This window comes from Anomaloglossus baeobatrachus, chromosome 4, assembly GCF_048569485.1.
Source record: "Anomaloglossus baeobatrachus isolate aAnoBae1 chromosome 4, aAnoBae1.hap1, whole genome shotgun sequence".
NCBI classification, from domain to species: Eukaryota; Metazoa; Chordata; class Amphibia; order Anura; family Aromobatidae; genus Anomaloglossus; species Anomaloglossus baeobatrachus.
In genome coordinates this window covers 114,603,247-114,626,601 of record NC_134356.1, presented here as the reverse complement: position 1 = coordinate 114,626,601, position 23,355 = coordinate 114,603,247, and the positions used below count along the sequence as shown (strand labels likewise).

General features: G+C 47.2%; 1 protein-coding gene across 1 annotated transcript; it reads left to right on the top strand.

Annotated features, from left to right (window-relative positions):
* The first annotated feature begins 2,817 nt into the window (after positions 1 to 2,817).
* Positions 2,818 to 23,355, top strand: NOP16 (NOP16 nucleolar protein). The gene is made up of 5 exons (XM_075344511.1): positions 2,818 to 2,984; positions 11,341 to 11,449; positions 14,057 to 14,105; positions 14,458 to 14,564; positions 22,788 to 23,355. Exons 1-5 carry the CDS (start codon positions 2,881 to 2,883, stop codon positions 22,917 to 22,919), a joined length of 501 nt encoding a protein of 166 aa, XP_075200626.1. The 5' UTR covers positions 2,818 to 2,880; the 3' UTR covers positions 22,920 to 23,355.

Below are 23,355 nucleotides of genomic sequence, written 5' to 3'. Positions count from 1 at the left end.
GAGCTTTAGAAAACGTATTTCTAATGATCTTTTATCGTATCCTAATGAGCGAGAGCACTAGTCCCCTGGGCTTTAGTTCCTGATCCAGTCGCCCCCCCCTTAGCATGTTAGTATGTCCCTGTGGGTGTGCTAACATGCTAATGAATGCGCAGCGTCAGAGGATGATCTCACTCACCTCCCCGCCGCCATTGCGTCTGACGGGGGATTTCGGCTCAGTGCGCATGACCCCGGAGTTTAGGGCACGCGTCCTGGCTTCAAACTGAAGTAGTGCGCATGACCGTATCTCCGGGGTCATGCGCACTGAGCAAAAATCCCCAGTGAGACGCAATGGCGGCGGGGAGGTGAGTGAGATCATTCTCTGACGCTGCGCATTGATTAGCATGTTAGCACGGCCACAGGGACATATTAACATGCTAATGGGGGGCAACTGGCCAGGGAACTAACGCCCAGGGGACTAGTGCTCTCGCTCATTAGCATACGATAAAAGATCTTTAGAAATACTTTTTCTAAAGATCTCTTTATCTATGCTAGTGTATACAGGTTGGGTTAGGCAGGGATTAGAAATATGCACCCAGACCTGCTCATGGTTCTGGGTGCATATTACACCTGACAGGTTCCCTTTCAAGCACCCCTCAAGGATCATACACCCCCCATATTATTCCCCCAGCTTCATGCGCCCCAAGCATCACACCACATGGTAACCTCCAGCATCGTCCAACTAAAAACCCCCAGCAGGCATTGCCTCCCGCATCGTACCCCTCAAATGCCGCCCCCCCAGCATCGTACCCCCAAATCCTCACAGCATTTTACACCCCCGCAAACCCAACCACAGGCATCCCCCTCAGCATCATACACCTCTCCAAATCCCATCACAGGCAAACCCCCAGCATTGTACATCACTCCAAATCCCACTGCAAGCATCCCCCCCAATGCCACCACAGGAATCCCCTAAAGCATCGTATACCCCCTCCAATCCCCCCAGCATTGTACACCCCATAAAAATCCCACCGCAGGCATCCTTCCAGCGTCGTACACCGCCGAAATCCCACCACAGGCATCCCTCCAGCATCGTACACCGCCGAAATCCCACCACAGACATCCCTCCGGCGTTATACACTGTTCAAATCCCACCGGAGGCATCCCTCCATTATCGTACACCGCTCAATTCCCACTGTAGGCATCCCACCCAGTGTCGTACACCACCCAAATCCCACCACAGACATCCCTCCGGCGTCATACACCGTTCAAATCCCACCATCATCGTACACAGCTCAAATCCCACCGCAGGCATCCCTCCAGCGTCGTACACCGCCGAAATCCCACCACAGACATCCCTCCGGCGTCATACACCGCTCAAATCCCACTGCAGGCATCCCTCCAGCGTTGTATACGCATCGTACCCCTCGCATTTTATCCCCCAAACCCTCCCAAGCATCATACCTCCCCCAGCATTGTATCTCCCAACCACCCCATACATCGTACCCCTCCTCTCCCCCAATGCCAGCATAGTACACCCACCAAATCCCAGTGCAAGCATGCCCCCTGAATTGTACACCCTGTGCAAATCCCACCACAGGTGAACCCAGGGCATAATAAACCCCCAAATTCCACCACGTGCAACCTCCCCCTCTAGATACCACTGCAAGCATCTCCCATCTACCATCATAAACCCCACAGAGATCCCTCGGCAGCACCCTCAACCCCCCATCCCACGAAGAGCCCCCGGCAGCACCCTCAACCCCCCCCACCCTACCCCACGGAGAGCCCCCGGCAGCACCCTCAACCCCCCCACCCCACGGAGAGCCCCCGGCAGCACCCTAAACCCCCCCACCCCACAGAGAGCCCCCGGCAGCACCCTAAACCCCCCCACCCCACGGAGAGCCCCCGGCAGCACCCTAAACCCCCCCACCCCACGGAGAGCCCCCGGCAGCACCCTAAACCCCCCCACCCCACAGAGAGCCCCCGGCAGCACCCTAAACCCTCCCACTCCACAGAGAGGCTCCGGCAGCACCCTCAACCCCCCCACTCCACAGAGAGGCCCCGGCAGCACCCTAAACCCCCCCACCCCACAGAGAGGCCCCGGCAGCACCCTAAACCCCCCCACCCCACAGAGAGGCCCCGGCAGCACCCTAAACCCCCCCACCCCACAGAGAGGCCCCGGCAGCACCCTAAACCCCCCCACCCCACAGAGAGGCCCCGGCAGCACCCTAACCCCCCCACCCATCCCACGGAGGGCCCCCGGCAGCACCCTAACCCCCCCCCACAGAAATCCCCCGGCAGCACCCTAAACCCCCCCACCCCACAGAAAGACCCCGGCAGCACCCTAAACCCCCCCACTTCACGGAGAGCCCCCGGCAGCACCCTAAGCCCCCACCACCACCCATGGAGAGCCCCCGGCAGCACCCTAACCCCCCCCCCCACCCATGGAGAGCCCCCGGCAGCACCCAAACCCCCCCACCCCACAGAGATCCCTAGGCAGCACCCTCAACCCCGGACCCCAGAGCCCCTGGCATAAAGCCTCCTTATCCACAGAAAAAAATAAAGAACTCCCGTTTTTCACACTGAGCACAATAAATAACCTCGGCTCTGTGCAGGACACGCTATCATTCTGCGCTTTCGTGGGAAAACAGCATCTACAAACCGCCAACTGCAAGAGGCAATAAATAACCTTGCTTCGTGCCACTGCCTAGGGAACTCAGAACACGCCCCTAACAAGTGACGGAAATGACGTATACCGCGAAGGCGCCCGTACATTCTAGCATCTACCCTATTGAGAACTACTGTCCCCACAATGCCTCGCTTCCATTCGATGACGTCAGATTAGTGCGACCTGCGACCAGACCACGTGTGTCGCGTCTTGCGCCACTTCAGGGAATCAAGATGGGGAAAGTAAGGAAGACGAAAAAGAACACGTTCAATTACAGCGTGAACAGAAAGAAGCTGAAGCGCAGAGCGAGGAAGAAAGAAGCGCCACGTATCGCCTGGTGAGAACGGGGGCGGAGGGAGGCATCCTCTGATAGAGAGCACGGGCGACCTAGAGCAACCTGCCCGGACAGCCAGCTTTCCTAGGCGCACGGCTGTGATTAGTCTCAGTCCCGGTAATCCTCGGCCTCATGGGGCCATAACCAAGTTAAATATATATATATATATATATATATATATATATATATATATTGTGTGCACATATATGTCTGTATATATAATGTATATAAAGATGTGTGATATCGGATTGCATCTGTAACACTTGTTGCTGTCTGTGGGGGCGCTGTGTAGCATATGAGGGGAATTTCTGGGGTGTAAGTTCTGCCGTGTTCAGTATCCGTCACCTTCTACATCAGCAGCGCAGCTCTCTCCTCTCCTGATCCTGTGCCTTCCACATCAGCAGCGCAGCTCTCTCCTCTCCTGATCCTGTGCCTTCTACATCAGCAGCGCAGCTCTCTCCTCTCCTGATCCTGTGCCTTCTACATCAGCAGCGCAGATCTCTCCTCTCCTGATCCTGTGCCTTCTACATCAGCAGCGCAGCTCTCTCCTCTCCTGATCCTGTGCCTTCTATATCAGCAGCGCGATCTCTCTCCTCTCCTGTGTCTTCTACATCAGCAGCGCAGATCTCTCCTCTCCTGTGTCTTCTACATCAGCAGCGCAGATCTCTCCTGTCCTGATCCTGTGCCTTCTACATCAGCAGCGCAGCTCTCTCCTCTCCTGATCCTGTGCCTTGTACATCAGCAGCGCGATCTCTCTCCTCTCCTGTGTCTTCTACATCAGCAGCGCAGATCTCTCCTCTCCTGTGTCTTCTACATCAGCAGCGCAGATCTCACCTCTCCTGATCCTGTGCCTTCTACATCAGCAGAGCAGATCTCTCCTCTCCTGATCCTGTGCCTTCTACATCAGCAGCGCAGATCTCTCCTCTCCTGATCCTGTGCCTTCTACATCAGCAGCGCAGATCTCTCCTCTCCTGATCCTGTGCCTTCTACATCAGCAGCGCAGATCTCTCCTCTCCTGATCCTGTGCCTTCTACATCAGCAGCGCAGATCTCTCCTCTCCTGATCCTGTGCCTTCTACATCAGCAGCGCAGATCTCTCCTCTCCTGATCCTGTGCCTTCTACATCAGCAGCGCAGATCTCTCCTCTCCTGATCCTGTGCCTTCTACATCAGCAGCGCAGATCTCTCCTCTCCTGATCCTGTGCCTTCTACATCAGCAGCGCAGATCTCTCCTCTCCTGATCCTGTGCCTTCTACATCAGCAGCGCAGATCTCTCCTCTCCTCTCCTGATCCTGTGCCTTCTACATCAGCAGCGCAGATCTCTCCTCTCCTGATCCTGTGCCTTCTACATCAGCAGCGCAGATCTCTCCTCTCCTCTCCTGATCCTGTGCCTTCTACATCAGTAGCGCAGATCTCTCCTCTCCTGATCCTGTGCCTTCTACATCAGCAGCGCAGATCTCTCCTCTCCTGATCCTGTGCCTTCTACATCAGCAGCGCAGATCTCTCCTCTCCTGATCCTGTGCCTTCTACATCAGCAGCGCAGATCTCTCCTCTCCTGATCCTGTGCCTTCTACATCAGCAGCGCAGATCTCTCCTCTCCTGATCCTGTGCCTTCTACATCAGCAGCGCAGATCTCTCCTCTCCTGATCCTGTGCCTTCTACATCAGCAGCGCAGATCTCTCCTCTCCTGATCCTGTGCCTTCTACATCAGCAGCGCAGATCTCTCCTCTCCTGATCCTGTGCCTTCTACATCAGCAGCGCAGATCTCTCCTCTCCTGATCCTGTGCCTTCTACATCAGCAGCGCAGATCTCTCCTCTCCTGATCCTGTGCCTTCTACATCAGCAGCGCAGATCTCTCCTCTCCTGATCCTGTGCCTTCTACATCAGCAGCGCAGATCTCTCCTCTCCTGATCCTGTGCCTTCTACATCAGCAGCGCAGATCTCTCCTCTCCTGATCCTGTGCCTTCTACATCAGCAGCGCAGATCTCTCCTCTCCTGATCCTGTGCCTTCTACATCAGCAGCGCAGATCTCTCCTCTCCTGATCCTGTGCCTTCTACATCAGCAGCGCAGATCTCTCCTCTCCTGATCCTGTGCCTTCTACATCAGCAGCGCAGATCTCTCCTCTCCTGATCCTGTGCCTTCTACATCAGCAGCGCAGATCTCTCCTCTCCTGATCCTGTGCCTTCTACATCAGCAGCGCAGATCTCTCCTCTCCTGATCCTGTGCCTTCTACATCAGCAGCGCAGATCTCTCCTCTCCTGATCCTGTGCCTTCTACATCAGCAGCGCAGATCTCTCCTCTCCTGATCCTGTGCCTTCTACATCAGCAGCGCAGATCTCTCCTCTCCTGATCCTGTGCCTTCTACATCAGCAGCGCAGATCTCTCCTCTCCTGATCCTGTGCCTTCTACATCAGCAGCGCAGATCTCTCTCCTCTCCTGTGTCTTCTACATCAGCAGCGCAGATCTCTCTTGTCATGATCATATCTCTTCTATTCTGATCATATCTCTCCTACATTAGCAGGCCAGATCTCTCCAGCCATAATGGGCAGGGAAAGGTGTGGGCTCAGCGGGTGAGCCCTCATCAAAGAGAGCAACACGACCTTGGAGGGCCCGGTATGTTCAAGGTCGTAAAGGGATTCATCAATAGATCTTGGAATAATAATAATTTTTACAATTGGCTGTGTTAAAAAAAACAAACCCTCCTGTGCAGAGATAATCTTATGTACAGTATATTGCGAACATGAGTACACCCCTCACATTTTTGAAAATGTTTTATTGTATGTTTTTCATGGGACAGCACTGAAGATCTGACACTGATACAGTGTTCAGTAGTGTGCGGCTTGTATAATAGTGTAAATTTGAGATGTCTTCTAAATAACTCAACACAGCCATTAATGTCTAAACTGCTGGCAACAAGAGTTTGTACACACAGAAGTAAAAATGTCCAAATTGTGACCAGTTAGCTATTTTTCCTCCCCGATGTCATGTCCCCCATTAGTGATATAAGGTCTCAGGTGAATGAGGGGCAGGTGTGTTACATTTGATGTTCTCGCTCACACGCTCTCATACTGGTCACTGGAAGTTCAGCATGGCACATTATGGCAAAGAAATCTTTGAGGATCTGAAAAAGAATTGTTGTTCTACATAAAGGTGACCTAGGCTATAAGGAGATTGCCATCACTGTGAAACTGAGCTGCAGCATGGTGGGCATGAGTGCTGCTGGCTTTGGGGGGCTTACAGTTCATTGAGGGAACCATGAGTGCCAATATGTACTGTGAAATACTGACACAGAGCATGAGCCCTCCCTTTTTATTCCAACATAACCCCAAACACACCTCCAAGATGACCCCTGCCTTGCCAAAGAAACTGAGGGTAAAGCTGCTGGACTAAGGGCCGCTTTACACGCTACGACATCGCTAGCAATTGCTAGCAATGTCGAGCACGATAGCACTCACCCCCGTCGTACGGCCGATATGTGTTGATCGCTGCCGTAGCGAACATTATCGCTACGGCAGGGTCACACGCACATACCTGGTCAGCGACGGCACTGTGACTGACGAACAATCCCTCCCTCAAGGGGGAGGTGCGTTCGGCATCACCGCGACGTCACTAAGCGGCCGCCCAATCAAAGTGGAGGGGCAGAGATGAGCGGGACGTAACATCCCGCCCACCTTCTCCGTTCCTCATTGCTGGCGGGACGCAGGTAAGGAGAGGTTCCTCGTTCCTGCGGTGTCACACGTAGCGATGTGTGCTGCCTCAGGAACGACGAACAATATCGTTACTGCAGCAGCAACGATAATTGAGATTAGGGGGGCATGTCACCGATTAGCAATTTTGAACGTTTTTGCTACAATTCAAAATCGCTAATAGGTGTCACACGCAACAACATCACTAACGTGGCCGGATGTGCGTCACAAAATCCGTGACCCCAACGCCATTGCTTTAGCGATGTCGTAGCGTGTAAAGCCACCTTTAGGGTAAAGCTGCTGGACTAAGGCCTGTTTCACACATCCGTCTTTTCCCCGTTTTGCCGGATTCGGCGCACGCCAGTACAGTGTATATAGTACAATGGCAGCGCCGCAACTTCCGGGTCACATGCTCCGGTCACATGACAGCATGTGACCGGCTCTTGTTGCGCTGCCATTGTACTGTATACACTGTACTGGCGTGTGCGAAAAGCCGGATGTGTGAAACTAGCCTAAGGCTGCTTTCACACATCAGTTTTTTGCCATCAGGCACAATCCGGCAAAAACTTGAAAAAACGGATCTGGCGTCTGTTGCCGCCGGATCCGTTTTTTCCCCCATAGACTCATTAGCGCCGGATTGTGCCGGATGGCCTTGTGTTTCATCCGTTTTTTCACCGGATCCTGCCTGATGCCAAAAAACTGATGTGTGAAAGCAGCCTAACCAAGCATGTCTCCAAATCTAAACCCTATCTGGGGCATCGTCAAAGAGAAGGTGGAAGAGCACAAGGTCTCTAAAATCCACCAACCCCATGTCGTCATGGAGGAGTGGAAGAGGATTCCTGTGAAGCGTTGCTGAACTCCATGCCCAAGAGAGTTGAGGCAGTGCTTGAAAATAATGGTGGCCACACAAAATATTCACACTTTGGACACCATTTTTCCATTTTCACTTAGGGGTATCTACTCAATTTTGATGCCAGCGATTTAGACATTAATGACAGTGTTGAGTTATTTAGAGGACACACTGTTATACAAGCTGTGCACTGACTACTGTACATTGTATCAAAGTGTCAGATATTCAGTGTTGTCCCATGGAAAGATATAATAAAATATTTACAAAAAATATCAGGGGTGTACTCACTATGTCCCTGCTATGTACTGTGTAATGCCTGTGTCTGACTGTAAAGGGACATGGTCTGATCATACCACAACTCCTGGTCTGGGGAGGACACAAATGAAAGTATACAGCGAGCACAGGTTGGGATCACTGATTCTTTCTGTGAGGTAAAATATTTCACTACCTGTTTTTAAAAAATGTTTTACCTCAAAGAAAGAATAATTTGTGATCCCATCTTGTAATGTCTGTATACTATTACTTCCTCCATGTCCCAGGAGATTTGGTATGATGAGACCATTTACCTGTACGGTCAGACACGGCCATTACACAGTATATAGCAGGGGCACATATATAAGATTATCTCAGCGCAGGAACTTTTTTTTTTTTTTTTTTTTAAACAGATCCAATTATGGAAATTATTATTCCAAGATCAAATAATTCAAATGAACATTGTTCGTGGGGAAACCTCTTTAGTAAAGGCCAAAATTGCATTTTTCTGTCCACCATTGCTTTTAACAAGCACCAAGAACTGTCCCAGTGCATAGAGCAGATGCTTTATACAGTGTGACATTAGCTCCATCATACCTGATCCACATGTAATGGAAGAAGTCCGGAATACTGTATGGTATGTACACATATGGAAAACAATGCCTTGTTTGCGCTCACCCTAGTGATTAGTAACAAATAGCATGGGTGGATTAATTCTCAGTGTTTACTCACTAACATGGAAGGATGGAGCTGTTTGATCTCTTGCGTTATTGTGTAGCAGTCATTCCGTCCTCTGATGTATTGTTCTCTTGGGCTATCAATGTATGTTGCTCCTTCCTTCCATAATGCTATACACCTCTATATATCTATATAGAGCAGGCGCTTGGCACAATGTGCACTGTGCTGCTTGAGTTCAATGGCCCAGAACAGAGCAAGCACTTAAAGGGGTTTTCCAGACCAGCTATAAAATTGGGCAGGGAGTCTGTGTGGAATCAGATAAGTGTATATTGTCCTCACTGTTGTTTCTGCAGCTGTCATGTGACCGGTAATGTGATTTTTTTCACACAGCCAGTCATATGCCGACTGCTTTCTCTTGCACTCCTTGTAGTGATGTACTGTGTTCCCCGACTGCATGTCATCTTCTAACCTGTGAGGTGGCTGCTGTGCTCTGTCCCCCTAATATGTACATTACTACCAGCTCTGTCATCTTCTAACCTCTGAGGTGGCTGCTGTGCTCTGTCCCCCTAATATGTACATTACTACCAGCTCTGTTGTATTCTTACCTGTGAGGTGGCTGCTGTGCTCTGTCCCCCTAATATGTACATTACTACCAGCTCTGTTGTATTCTTACCTGTGAGGTGGCTGCTGTGCTCTGTCCCCCTAATATGTACATTACTACCAGCTCTGTTGTATTCTTACCTGTGAGGTGGCTGCTGTGCTCTGTCCCCCTAATATGTACATTACTACCAGCTCTGTTGTATTCTTACCTGTGAGGTGGCTGCTGTGCTCTGTCCCCCTAATATGTACATTATTACCAGCTCTGTCATCTTCTAACCTGTGAGGTGGCTGCTGTGCTCTGTCCCCCTAATATGTACATTACTACCAGCTCTGTTGTATTCTTACCTGTGAGGTGGCTGCTGTGCTCTGTCCCCCTAATATGTACATTATTACCAGCTGTTATCTGTATGGTGGTTGCTGTGCTCTTTCCCCCTAAGGCCCGTTTCACACGTCAGTGAAAAACACTGACGTTCTTCACTAACGTGTAAAACACGCACATGTCCCTCCGTGTTCCGTGATTCACGGCACATGTGGGTTGTCCATGTGCAATCCGTGATCAGTGACTGCATATGGACATTACTCACCTGCCTTCGCTCCTGCTGTCCATGGTGCTGAATTCCTCGGCTCTGTAGCGTAAGCCCACCACTCTCTGCAGCTACTTCCGGGTCAGCAATTCCTGCTCTCTTAATATTCATGAGCCAGGCAGAAGCTGCCGAGAGCGGAGGCTGCAGAGCGAATCGCAGGCAAGGTAAGTTGAAAATATTTAATATGTCCGTGATTTTCTGGTACGTGTTTCACGGATCACACCATAGTGTGGTCCGTGGGTCATCAGTGATGCCAGAAAAAAAACTGACTTGTCTCCGTGCAGAAACACGGCCACGGGTGTACGCTGCACGGAGACACGTTCAGTGAAAAATCACTGATGTGTGAGCAGACCCATTGATTATAATGGGTCTGCGTATGTCAGTGATTCTGGTACGTTTAAAAAAAAGCACAAACGTCCCAGAATCACTGACATGTGAAGGGGGCCTAATATGTACATTACTACCAGCTCTGTCATCTTCTTACCTGTGAGGTGGCTGCTGTGCTCTGTCCCCCTAATATATACATTACTACTAGCTCTGTCGTATTCTTACCTGTGAGGTGGCTGCTGTGCTCTGTCCCCCTAATATATACATTACTACTAGCTCTGTCATCTTCTTACCTGTGAGGTGGCTGCTGTGCTCTGTCCCCCTAATATATACATTACTACTAGCTCTGTCATCTTCTTACCTGTGAGGTGGCTGCTGTGCTCTGTCCCCCTAATATATACATTACTACTAGCTCTGTCATCTTCTTACCTGCGAGGTGGCTGCTGTGCTCTGTCCCCCTAATATGTACATTACTACTAGCTCTGTCGTATTCTTACCTGTGAGGTGGCTGCTGTGCTCTGTCCCCCTAATATATACATTACTACTAGCTCTGTCGTATTCTTACCTGTGAGGTGGCTGCTGTGCTCTGTCCCCCTAATATATACATTACTACTAGCTCTGTCATCTTCTTACCTGTGAGGTGGCTGCTGTGCTCTGTCCCCCTAATATATACATTACTACTAGCTCTGTCATCTTCTTACCTGTGAGGTGGCTGCTGTACTCTGTCCCCCTAATATGTACATTACTACTAGCTCTGTCATCTTCTTACCTGCGAGGTGGCTGCTGTGCTCTGTCCCCCTAATATGTACATTACTACTAGCTCTGTCATCTTCTTACCTGCGAGGTGGCTGCTGTGCTCTGTCCCCCTAATATATACATTACTACTAGCTCTGTCGTATTCTTACCTGTGAGGTGGCTGCTGTGCTCTGTCCCCCTAATATATACATTACTACTAGCTCTGTCATCTTCTTACCTGTGAGGTGGCTGCTGTGCTCTGTCCCCCTAATATATACATTACTACTAGCTCTGTCATCTTCTTACCTGCGAGGTGGCTGCTGTGCTCTGTCCCCCTAATATGTACATTACTACTAGCTCTGTCATCTTCTTACCTGGGAGGTGGCTGCTGTGCTCTGTCCCCTTAATATATACATTAGGAGCAGCTCTGTCATATTCTAAATCATGTGGTGGCTGCTGTGCTCTGTTGTCCTATTATGTACATATATCACCAGCTCTTATTCTCATATATCCTTTATTTCTGAACATAACCCTTTTGTGTCTGGTTTGGGGTATATGTTTTTTCAGCATTTCGGTCAGTAAATAGCTTGTGCTATGTGCAAAGTCTGTGAACAGACAAGAATTGATGATGTCATGTCTTCATTCCAGTGAGGAGATCAGGAAAGCTTGGGATGACAGCAGATCTGTAGCTACTAATCTGGCCGAGATGGGTCTCGCTGCAGACCCCAACAAGACCCTCCGAATCCAGGAAGATGCAGTAAGTATTACTGGAAGTGGATACACAGATATTGAATGAATTTACAGTTAAATGCACAAATACATTTGTTTCTTTACAGTAATTTTGGGATTGACGCAATTTTTTTTCTACTTTCTCCCCCCAAACTGTAAAAAAACAAATTACATTGTACTTGAGCTTATGCCTTATTGTATTGGTGACTGTGAGGAGATTTCTAGCACGCTGATATATTTCAATGGACGAAGGTTTGACAATTTGTAAAGCTTTCACATAAAATGAACATCCACCTCTTCCGACAAGCCTACAACCTGAAGTGACCCTCAGTCCAGCACACCACTGCGCAACCAGCTCTGTCCTCACCTACTGTACCCTCACTTATCCCCTGTAGACTGTGAGCCCTCGCGGGCAGGGTCATCTCTCCTCCTGTACCAGTCTGTTTTTGTAACATTCATGATTATTGTACTTGATTTTATGTATACCCTTTTCACTTGTAAAGCTAGCCGCCGTGGAATGGGGGCACCTTTTTAACTTTAGGGTGCGTGTAACGTAAGTTATATCTCCATTGATAGGTAGCGGACAGATTGATGTAGGGTGTATTTAGATTTCTTTTGCCCTAATCTGGATATATAGTACCGAGAATTCCACAATAACTCCGCATTTAACCCCTTAACGACCGCGGGCCGTAAAATTACGTCCTAAAGGACATAATCTTACTGCCCGCGGTCCTCCGGCGGCAGCATGCCGCGATCGGCACACATCTCAGCTGATTTTCACAGCTGAGATGTGTGCCTGCTAGGCACGAGCAGAATCGTTATCTGCTCGTGCCGATTAACCCCTTATATGGCGCTGTCAATACATGACAGCGCCATTATAAGCGCAATCGCGGTAAAGTTTTACTTACCGCCGAAACCGGAAGTCACGTGACGCGATCACGTGACTCCCGATAGTTGTCATGGTAGTACAGGGTCATGTGATGACTCCTGTACTACACATGAATTGGTTTCACTTTCGCTGTGCCCGGGGCACAGCAAAAGAGAAAGACAGCGTATCTGCTGTTTACAGCCTTCCAGCTGTGATCAGCAGATACTGCAGAGCGATCGGAATGCTGATCGCAATAGCCCCCTAGGGGGACTAGTAAAATAAAAAAAAAAAGTAAAAAAATAAGTTTTAAAAAATTAAAAAAAAACAAAAAAACCTAAAAGTTCAAATCACCCCCCATTCGCCCCATTGAAAATTAAAGGGTTAAAAAAATAAAAAATATACACACATTTGGTATCGCCGCGTTCAGAAACGCCCGATCTATCAAAATATAAAATCAATTAATCTGATCAGTAAACGGCGTAGCGGCAAAAAAATTCCAAACGCCAAAACGACGTTTTTTTGTCGCCACAACTTTTGCGCAAAATGCAATAAGAGGCGATCAAAACGTAGCATCTGCGCAAAAATGGTACCGTTAAAAACGTCAGCTCGAGACGCAAAAAATAAGCCATCACTGAGCCTAAGATCCCGAAAAATGAGAACGCTACGGGTCACGGAATATGGCGTAAAACGTGCGCCACTTTTTTCGGACAAACGTCCGATTTTTTTTTTAACCCCTTATATAAAAGTAAACCTATACATGTTTGGTGTCTACGAACTCGCACTGACCTGAGGCATCACACCCACACATCAGTTTTACCATATAGTGAACACAGTGAATAAAATATCTCAAAAACCATAGTGCTATCGCACTTTTTTTGCAATTTTTCAGCATTTGGAATTTTTTTGCCATTTTCTAGTACACAATATGGTAAAACTGATGGTTTCATTTAAAAGTACAGCTCGTTCCGCAAAAAATGAGCCCTCACATGACCATATTGACTGAAAAATAAAAAAGTTACGTCTCTCAGAAAAAGAATGGCGAAAAAAAAAACGGAAAGCGAAAAATCGGCCGGTCGTGAAAGGGTTAAGGAGGTCCCCAACTGTGGCCTCATTGTGTCTAATTTTTTTTTTTTTGTTTATGTTGGTTATGTGTATTTACTCACGGTGTGGAATTATTTTGTATTTTTAAACGTATCTAATTAAAATTGATGTTTTAAATATTTAATGAAGGTAGGATTGCTAATTCTGCTATTAGTGATGTTAATAGATATCTGAGGAATGTTCAGCAACACGGAATAAACCTGGGCAAGCAACTCCCGATCCGCTGCTGGCAGCTCCATTTACAATTGCTGATCAGTGCCGTCCCAGATGTGCACAATATTAGCTGGTTAGTGTGGGAGACTTATGCAATGGGCAATGAATGAGATTGAGGGTTCCTGATGGTGCATGTGTGATAATCTCCCAGGATCGACACCAAGCGACATATGTAGGCTCTGATAGCTTGAGATTTCTTTTAACCAGTCATCTCGGTGCTTCAGTTGTTACCATGATATAATGTTATCCTAGTTTATGTAATAGTTTAGTAATGCTGATCACATACCCACCGGTTTATCAAAAACTGACTCTATAAAAGTTCGGTTTCATAGTATAAAATACAACTGTACTGTAGAAGCAGCAACTAGAATGAGATCCTGTAATTTTTAGTATGAAAATAGGACATACATTTTCGGTGGGCTTTCCTGACACATTACTTTTTTCCCCCCATAGGGCACAAGTACTCAACAGAAGTTTGTCCGGAAACCGTATGTCCTACAAGGTAAGACGTTCCTAATGAGTGAAGCAAGACTTTACCCCTACACATACAGGAGATTATGAAAGGTCCACACAAGATTGACCGAAATAATGTAGATGCTTATTCTCCTTATACAGCTCTCGAGAAATGGAAGTGGCATCTTGACGTTAGGCCTAGATTTACATGGAGCTTTGCACTGTTTCCTGGTTGTTAATTCTGTCTTGAACTATGTCTTGAGACTGTCGACACCATGATAACTAGTCCCTTTTTCACAGCATGGTGGAAAGTGGACAATGGCTCCTCACACCAGAGTGCAATGCCGTCCATACTGCTGGGGGCCACATTACTGAGGCGGATTTGTATTTCTATCTTCCAGAACTGAAGGCATCGGCCAGCCTGCCATCCAAACGAACTATGGGCATTTCTTCGGACATGGTCTTTTATGTTCGTCACATGGTAGAAACTTATGGTGAAGACTACAAGGTATTGTGCATGTAGGACTCAATACTGAAATGGGTTTTCAAAGTACTTTTTTTGGTTTCTCTGTCAATCTATGCCAATATGACTTAGTCCTATATGATGCTTTGGTCAGTAGTGACGTAACGTGAACTCCTCATCCAGTGACATTTTGTCCATAGTGACACAAAAATCCCACAGCAGCCATTAGATTGTACTGAAATGTAATATTACATCAATGCGGTCTAGTCTTTATCATGCACAAGTTTTCTTAGTTATTTACCACTTAATGGCCAGTGATCAGTGTACTGGCAGGTACTTTATCTATACACATATATAATATCCCTTCAATCACATCAACTGCAGCTATGACCAAAATGTTAATTTATATTGAATCTAAAATTGCAATGGCCGAATAGAAAAGTGGTGGTCTTATGCAATGATGAAAAAAATAGAAATACACAAACTTGGATGTCTTGGCTGCTATCAGTGATGATAATAGATATCTAAGGAAGGTTCAGCAACACAATGAACTTGGGCATGCAAATCATCAAGATCTGCTGCTGGCAGCTTCCGTTACAAATGCTGATCAAAGATGTCTCAGATGTGAACGATATTAGTTAAGTCCAGAGACACTGATGGCAATGGTACTATGTTTAGGCCATGCAGGCTGCTCAAGTAGCATGAGCAAAGGGTTCTTCTGGTGGTGGTGTCATTTTGAAGATCAATGCCTGAGACACTTAGGAAAATGGGCATACCACTGAATCCACCACCAAATCAATGTAAGGACGAGTTGCTGGTGTACCTGGAAAGAAGACTAGATGTGGCTACTGTATGGGATGTCATATTGTACCATAATCTCAGGAGTAAGACTAATATGAAGGCCTCTACATGAGAGTACCACCATGCGCTGCAGGCCAGTCTCCAGCTACGCTAGCATTCAAGACAAAAGTGGAACTCACTGATAGGGCTCGCTCACATGAGCGTATATATCAGACTAATGTTATCCAGTGTTATATCAAATAGTACTCAGTCCAATGTTTTACTATAGGGCAGTGATCACCAGATCCTTTTCTTTCTCATGCCAGTGCAGCATGCTGTGAGTGGCAGCACATATCTGATTGCATCCACCCATTGAAGTCAATGGGTGCGTGGAAATAATTGGCCTGCACTCAGATGACACAGAATGGAGAAGATAGAGTTGGATTTTGTTCTCAATCTTCTACTCACCTGAGAAGATTTTCTCATGCTAGAGAATCAATCACACTAAGGCTAGTTTCACACATCCGGCATTTCTCCTGATACAGCACACTCCAGTACAGTGTAATACAGTACAATGGCATCGCGGTAACCTCTGGGCACATGCGGGCATGTGACCGGAGCTTGCTGTGATGCCATTGTACTGTATTAACACTGTACTGGAGTGTGCCGTATCCGGTGAAATGCCGGATGTGTGAAACTAGCCTAAGCTGACCCGCAAATCAAACGGTGGTCTGTATTTGATCAGTGTTAGCATAATCTGCTCTATTCTCTCCTATGAATCGCAGCCATAAGGGGGGGTTAGATCACCATTGCTGTTTTCCTCTGCACCAATATAACATGGTGGCTACAGGAGTTTGGGGTCCTGGGTTCAAATCCCACCAAGGACAACATCTGCCAGGAGTTTAAATGTTCTCCCTGTGTTTGCGTGGGTTTCCTCCCACGTTTCAGACAATACTGGTAGGAAATTAACATGGAGTCCCCATGGGCATAGAAGTGATGTCTGTAAAGCGCTGTGGAATATGATGGTGCTAGATAAATTTTACATAATAAATAACACAGCCTTTGAGAGCGGTGGCGAGAGGACAATGGAACACCAATAGCTGGAGAAATGGCTTGTAATTCATACCATGTAAACCTCTTCTGACACTTTGTGCTGACACTTAAGTTTGGCATGTGTCGTGTAATATTACTTGCAATACAGAATAGATGGGTATCACCATTTCCCCCAAGTGTCCCTGGAAACCGTGATAGGCCACAACTGTGAGCAGCCTAAGTGTGCTAACATGGCCTGCCTGTGTTGTCATTGGTCATCCACTGCAAAGGGAGCTGCTAGCAGCAGATCTTAAAGGGAAGGTGCCACAATTTGTAATTTTGTATTAATAGTTACTGATTATGGAATCAATTATTTTTAATAAAAACTAAAAATTTTAATTTTGAATTTAATTCTATTGTTACTCAAACACTGGGGCCTGCCATCTTGGATTTGCTGTGTGTACTGATAGTTACACACCTCAAATACGGCAGATGCCTGTGTATAACAGAGGGTCAGATGCTGACTACTAGCTCCCTGCTGTGACCTGTACACGTACCCAGGGCGGTCCAGATCACAGCTCTGGGAAGAGACCGCTGCCATCTTTGTGGAGCCCACAGCGTTTACTGCGCACTACACTTTCCCTCTGAGCCCGGTGGCGAGCCGCGATCTGCAGCATGAGCTGAGCCTGGTATTGTACTATAGATTTCACGCTGTGCTCACCTCGGACTTCTGCTCCTGTCAGCCTGGTGTCTCGGCGGTTCTTCCTGTCAGTTGCCGAGAGTGGAGGTTGAAGGTGAGCACAGCAGCGGGGAGCGATGATCGCTTCATGTCATCTATAGTTCAATACCATGCTCACACTACAGATCCCCTCTACAGCCGCAATACTCTCTTCACAACTTTCCTCCTGGCAGCGCTCTGTGCAGAGGTGGCACAATGCCAGCTGTCCTCAATGACACTTTCCATAGTTCAGGATCACTTTGCGGTCACCAACAAAATGGCTCCGCCTTGTGATCCTAAACTTCATCCTCTCATCCTTTTGCAAACACCCAGAAGGGGAGGGAGGCATGACATTACAGACATGAGAGCAGATTCTTTCACTTTTACTGCAGTTGAAATCCAGGCTAGTTGTACACTTGTTTTCAGCAGCTGCTCCCCCTAGTGTTTAAGAGTGGAAAATATCACTTAAAATTATTTTTTATATTTTAGTCAATTAAAAACATATTTAAACAAAACATGAGTAGCTTACATTTTTTTGGTTATTGAAATTTATTTTTTTTGCTGCCACCTTTCCTTTAAAGGAAGGGTGTGGCAGTTTTTATTTTTGTATTAATAGGTGTTTATTAAATCAAGTATTTTTAATACAAAATTAAAATCCCTGCTTATTTAGTTTTTATTTCATTCTAATTTTACTGAAGGCACTGGGGGCTGCCATCTTGGATTTGGTGTCTGTAACGACAGTTTCTCACCTCCTTTATGGCAGCCCCCTGGGTATAGACTCTGATAGTCGGGCTCCGACCCCATTTAGCAACATTATATAAGGCGTCTGCTGTGACCTGGACATGCCCCCTGAGCTGTCCAGATCACAGCAGAGGGAGGAGATTAGCGCCATCATTGTGGAGCTCACAGCTATGCTGTTTGCTCCACTTTACCCCTGTCAACTGCCGGGATGTGTAAGTACGGGCCGCCGTTAGTCTTAAATGCCCTCCCCCTCCCAGATGCAGATTGCATGCAGCAGAGCTGTGTGTGTGTGTGTTTGTGTGCATGCAGAGCATGTGAGTACTGGCGCTGTTACTGTCTCCAATGACACCCACTTGACTCTCCTTGCTGCGGGCATGCATGCAGAGAGTGTTATTACTGGTGCCCCTCCCCCACCGCTGCTAGTCTCCAATGACTAAACCACCCTCCCATGCCATGTATCTAATCCTATCCTGTCTGTGATACTGTCTCCAGAGCTGGGTATCTAATCCTCTCCTGTGTGATACTGCCTGCTAAGCTGTGCATCTAATCCTATCCTGTGATACTGTCTGCAGAGCCGTGTATTTAATTCTGACCTGTGTGACACTGTCTGCTCAGCCGTGTATCTAATCCTTTCCTGCGTGATACTGCCTTCTGAGCTGTGTATCTAATCCTATCCTGTGTGATACTCCAGCTGTCCTTGGTGATACTTTAGACATTTCTGGTCACAAGCAAAATGGCTACGCACTGTGATCCTAAATTTCATTTTCTGTTATCCTGTTGAAAACCCCCAGATTGGTAGGGGGAGCTGTGACATCACACACAGGAGAGCAGATTCTGCCCACTTTTACTACAGCTGTAATCCAGGCTATTTCTACAGTAGGATTTTAGAAGCTGCGCCGCCTCGTGTTTAACCCCTTAACGACCGCGAGCAGTAACATTACGTCCTAGCGGTCATAACGTTACTGCCCGCGGTCTGCCGGCAGCAGCATGCCGTGATCTGCGCACATCTCAGCTGATTTTCACAGCTGAGATGTGTGCCTGCTAGGCACGAGCAGAATAGTTATCTGCTCATGCCATTTAACCCCTGTAATGGCGCTGTCAATATGTGACAGCGCCATTATAAACGCGATCGCGGTAAAGTTTTACTTACCGCCCGATACCGGAAGTCACGTGACTTCCGGTGGTTGTCATGTGATGACTCCTGTGCTAGACATGAACCACTTTCACTTTTGCTTTCTACGGAGGCCAGGGAAGCAGGAAGTGCACGTATCTGCTGTTTACAGCTGTGATCAGCAGATTGTGCAGAGCGATCGGATTGCTGATCGCTATAGCCCCCTAGGGGGACTAGTAAAATAAAAAAAAAGTAAAAATTTTTTTGAAAAAAAACCTAAAAGTTCAAATCACCCCCCCTTTCGCCCCACTGAAAATTAATGGGATAAAAAAAATACACACACATTTGGTATCGCCGTGTTCAGAAATGCCCGATCAAAATATAAAATCAATTAATCTGATCAGTAAACGGCGTAGCGGCAAAAAAATTCCAAACGGCAAAATTACTTTTTTGTCGCCACAAATTTTGCGCAAAATGCAATAACAGGCGATCAAAACATAGCATCTGCTAAAAAAATGGTACCGTTAAAAACAGCAGCTCGAGTCGCAAAAAATAAGCCGTCACTGAGCCATAGATCCCGAAAAATGAGAACGCTACGGGTCACGGAATATAGCGTAAAACGTGCGCCACTTTTTTCAGACAAACTTCCGAATTTTTTTTAACCCCTTATATAAAAGTAAACCTATACATGTTTGGTGTCTACAAACTCGCACTGACCTGAGGCATAACACCCACACATCAGTTTTACCATACAGTAAACACAGTGAATAAAATATCTCAAAAACAATAGTGCTGTCGCGCTTTTTTTGCAATTTTTCTACATTTGGAATTTTTTTGCCGTTTTCCAGTGCATTATATGGTAAAACCTATGGTTTCATTTAAAAGTACAGATCGTGCCGCAAAAAAATGAGCCCTCACATGACCATATTGACTGAAAAATAAAAGTTAAGTCTCTCAGAAAAATGGCGGAAAAAAACGGAAAGCGAAAAATCGGCCGGTCGTGAAGGGGTTAAGAGTGGAAAATATTTTTAATATGTTTTTAATTGAGCAAAATATTAAAAAAAAATCAAACAAAAAACATTTTTTCAGTTATTGAATTTTTTTTTTTTTTGGTCGACACCTTCCCTTTAATGATTTACGTGCCCAACTGCATCAAACGTGGCAGAACGTTCTTCAGACAACTATTAATAATTTCATTGATAGCGTATATTTCTGTGTATGGAACTTCCCAATAAACCAAAAGGCAACACTTAAATTATGCTGCACAGCAAATTAACCCTCCACCTGCCCCTTTCCTCATAAAGTAATTAAACTTTTGTTGGGTGGTGCAGTGGTTAGCAGTAAAATCTTGCAGTGCTGGGGTCCTGGGTTAAAATCCAAACAAGGACAATACCTGGAAGGAGTATGTATGGTCTCTGTGTTTGTCCTTGGAGTGTGGTGGAAATTTCACACATTCGGATAAGTAATGTAGATTGTGACACCCCCACCCCCGGGAGATCGTGCTGGTCATGTCTGTAAAGCACTGTTGCGCAATATAAGCAAGTAAAATAAATAGTTATATACCTCAAAATTGTGCCAACAACACAAAAAAACCCAAGCCATTATACAGCTGTCAGTGACAAAAAATTATTGCGTCTTATAATCCGGCGGTGTCTTACCGGAGGGAGCAGCAGCAGTGGTGGAGCAGAGGCAGGGGGTGACCCAGAAACTGTAGGCCAGGGGTGGGCAATTTTCCCATGGGGCCACATGAGAAATTGGGATGGTTTTAGAGGGCCGGACTAATATAATTAACTCAGTTTTACCCAATATTGTATACAGTATATATACTATCCCTTCATAAACAAACAGTAATTTACGGACTGTGTGACCCCTCGTGGCTCTGCACGCACACACGTCCATTTTTTCTCCAGCAGCACGGGTGTCACACGGATTGCACACTGATGTGATCTGTGTGACAAATACCAGAGAAAACACGGGTCTTTTTAATAAAAAGATTTTCTATATTTACCTCTCTCCAGCACTGCTGTCTCCAGCTCCTTATCGCCGGTAATTATACTTACTGAATATTCACTGCAGTGAGCAGCTGGAAGCAGGGACAGTGCTGGGGACCGCATCTCTGGGTGAGTATACAGGTAGGTGTGTGGGGGTGTGTGTAGAACCTGGAAGCCGGAGCATCTCGGGGACTCATCACAGTTCCCAATGAACTCTGAAGAACCCATGAAGCTGTACTGTGGGTGTCGCGGGGGGGGGGGGGGTGTCATCAGAGTTCATTGGAAACTCCGATGACCTCCTGGAGGTCACTGTGCTTGCAGAATACTCACCTGTCCCTGCGGTGCTGTGCCCGGCGCTGTCACCGCCATGCTCCGGCTTCCAGGTCCTGAGTGTGGTGAATAATCGATGAATGAGCAGGAGGCAGCAGAGCCTGATATAACTCCAGTACCATTCGCAGTTATGGGCTTTTCTCTGCGCTGATTCTAGGTACCAGACCCGCTCTAGTTATGATTGAGCTCCACACGGAGCCAATGCCGTGAGCTCCACAATCAAGAGTCTGCTCTCAGCAGCAGGGGCGGACACTGACAGCTTGGGGCCCCTGTGCAAGAAATTGTATCTGGCCCCCCCTTCTATGACGACAAAGCTGCATATAGTATAAATAAATTTTATATATATATATATATATATATATATAAATATATAATACACACAAACAATCTCCATATAGTACATCACTAGTCCCCTATATACTACACCTGTAAAACTACATTCCCATATACTACATCACTACACCCACATATTAGTCACCAGTTACCCCCGCCCCCATTGTCCCCTCTGGTTACTGGTCACCACTCGCCTCTCCCTACTCAGGCACCTCCGTACGGGTCCCCGCCGAGATGCTTCTTTTCGTACGGGCCCCCGCTGCTGCTTCTCCTGCCGGGCGGGAACTTTTCAAATGACACACACACGCGCGCGCCATACTGATGGCATCAGGGCGCGGGTGTGTCAGAGAAAGGTGCCGGGCAGGGAACAGAGGACAGAGTTCTGCATTCCGCTGCCTACACTGTGCGGTGCTGCAGGATCACTCCCTGCCCGGCACGCAGCGTGTGATGAGGGCAATCTGACCACGGGCCTCCCGAAGCTCCGGACAACAGGTCAGATTGCCCTCATCACTGATCGGCCAGCAAGGACGCCCTGAGCCAGGCGGGCCGGTCACAGAGAGTAGGCGGGCCAGATGTGGCCCGCGGGCCACCCCTTGCCCAGGTCTGCTGTAGGCTGCGATGGAGGCTGGGGCAGCGGGCAGTGAGGGCTTCAAAGAAATAGCGCCCAGTGTCAACGCAGATTGAGCTCTCTGCTCAATGGCAAGTAGAGATCTCATCGGTGTGGGTGCCATTTTCGTTAAATCCCCTGCTGGGAGATCAATGAGCCGGAGGTGGCACATAAGCAGATGAGAGCTTGAGTCAAGAGCTCCATCTGCACATGATCCAACTCCGGGCCGCATTATTTGAAGTCCTCACTGCCCACCCCGTAGTGTCAGTCCAGCTGCCGCAGCATTCCCCCAGCCTCTTGTGACCACTCTCCACCACCCCAGTAAACTACAGTCAGATAACACGCACCCTTCACTCTCCTCCCAAATGTTTGGGAGGAAAACTGCATCTTATAATCCGAAAAATATAGTAAATCATTTAAGTTACTCGTGGTACCAAAAATAAGAAAAAAAGCCTTTATAAACATTGGAGATTTCTTACCTACTCATGTCATTCACGCAGGTGAAATCTTGCATTCCAGTAAGATAAATGATCTGTTGGTCTAGGGCTTGGTTTTTCTGTTTGTACTGCTTTGTTTTATAAAAATCAATAAAAAACACTTGATTAAAAACTAAACTTTCTTGCAGGCAATGGCCCGAGATGAGCAAAATTACTACCAGGATACTCCAAAACAAATCCAGCGTAAAGTGAACCTGTACCGGAAACATCATCCCAGTGACTACCAGGCTCTGCTCACATCAAGAACCGGGACAATGTGACCATCGGCAGAGCCAAGATACTGCGAAAGAGAAAATGGGAGAATATAGTGGGGAGGAGACTTAGCTAAAAGTGCCAGAAAACGGTCTTTCATGACTTGCACCGCGTGCATTTTAGACACTTTCTTGGCCTTAGCAATGAGTTTGGCGTCACAAGAGGACAGCTCCTTATCAAAAACTGTCACAAAGTAATCAAAGGAACAGATCTCGTTACAATCTGACAAATTTAGCCATCATATTATCACTGTCTATTCAATATTTGTGCTAAGAATTAGGCAGTATTGAGAAATCTGCCCCCTTGAATCCTGGCACTTTCAGGAGATCCAACACAACATTAGAAGTGAAGACTTGGGATATCAGATGGGACAGAGAATGCGACCATGAAACTTACAAAGACAATCATGTTCTAATAAATACATTATCTAGCAATCATAAATAA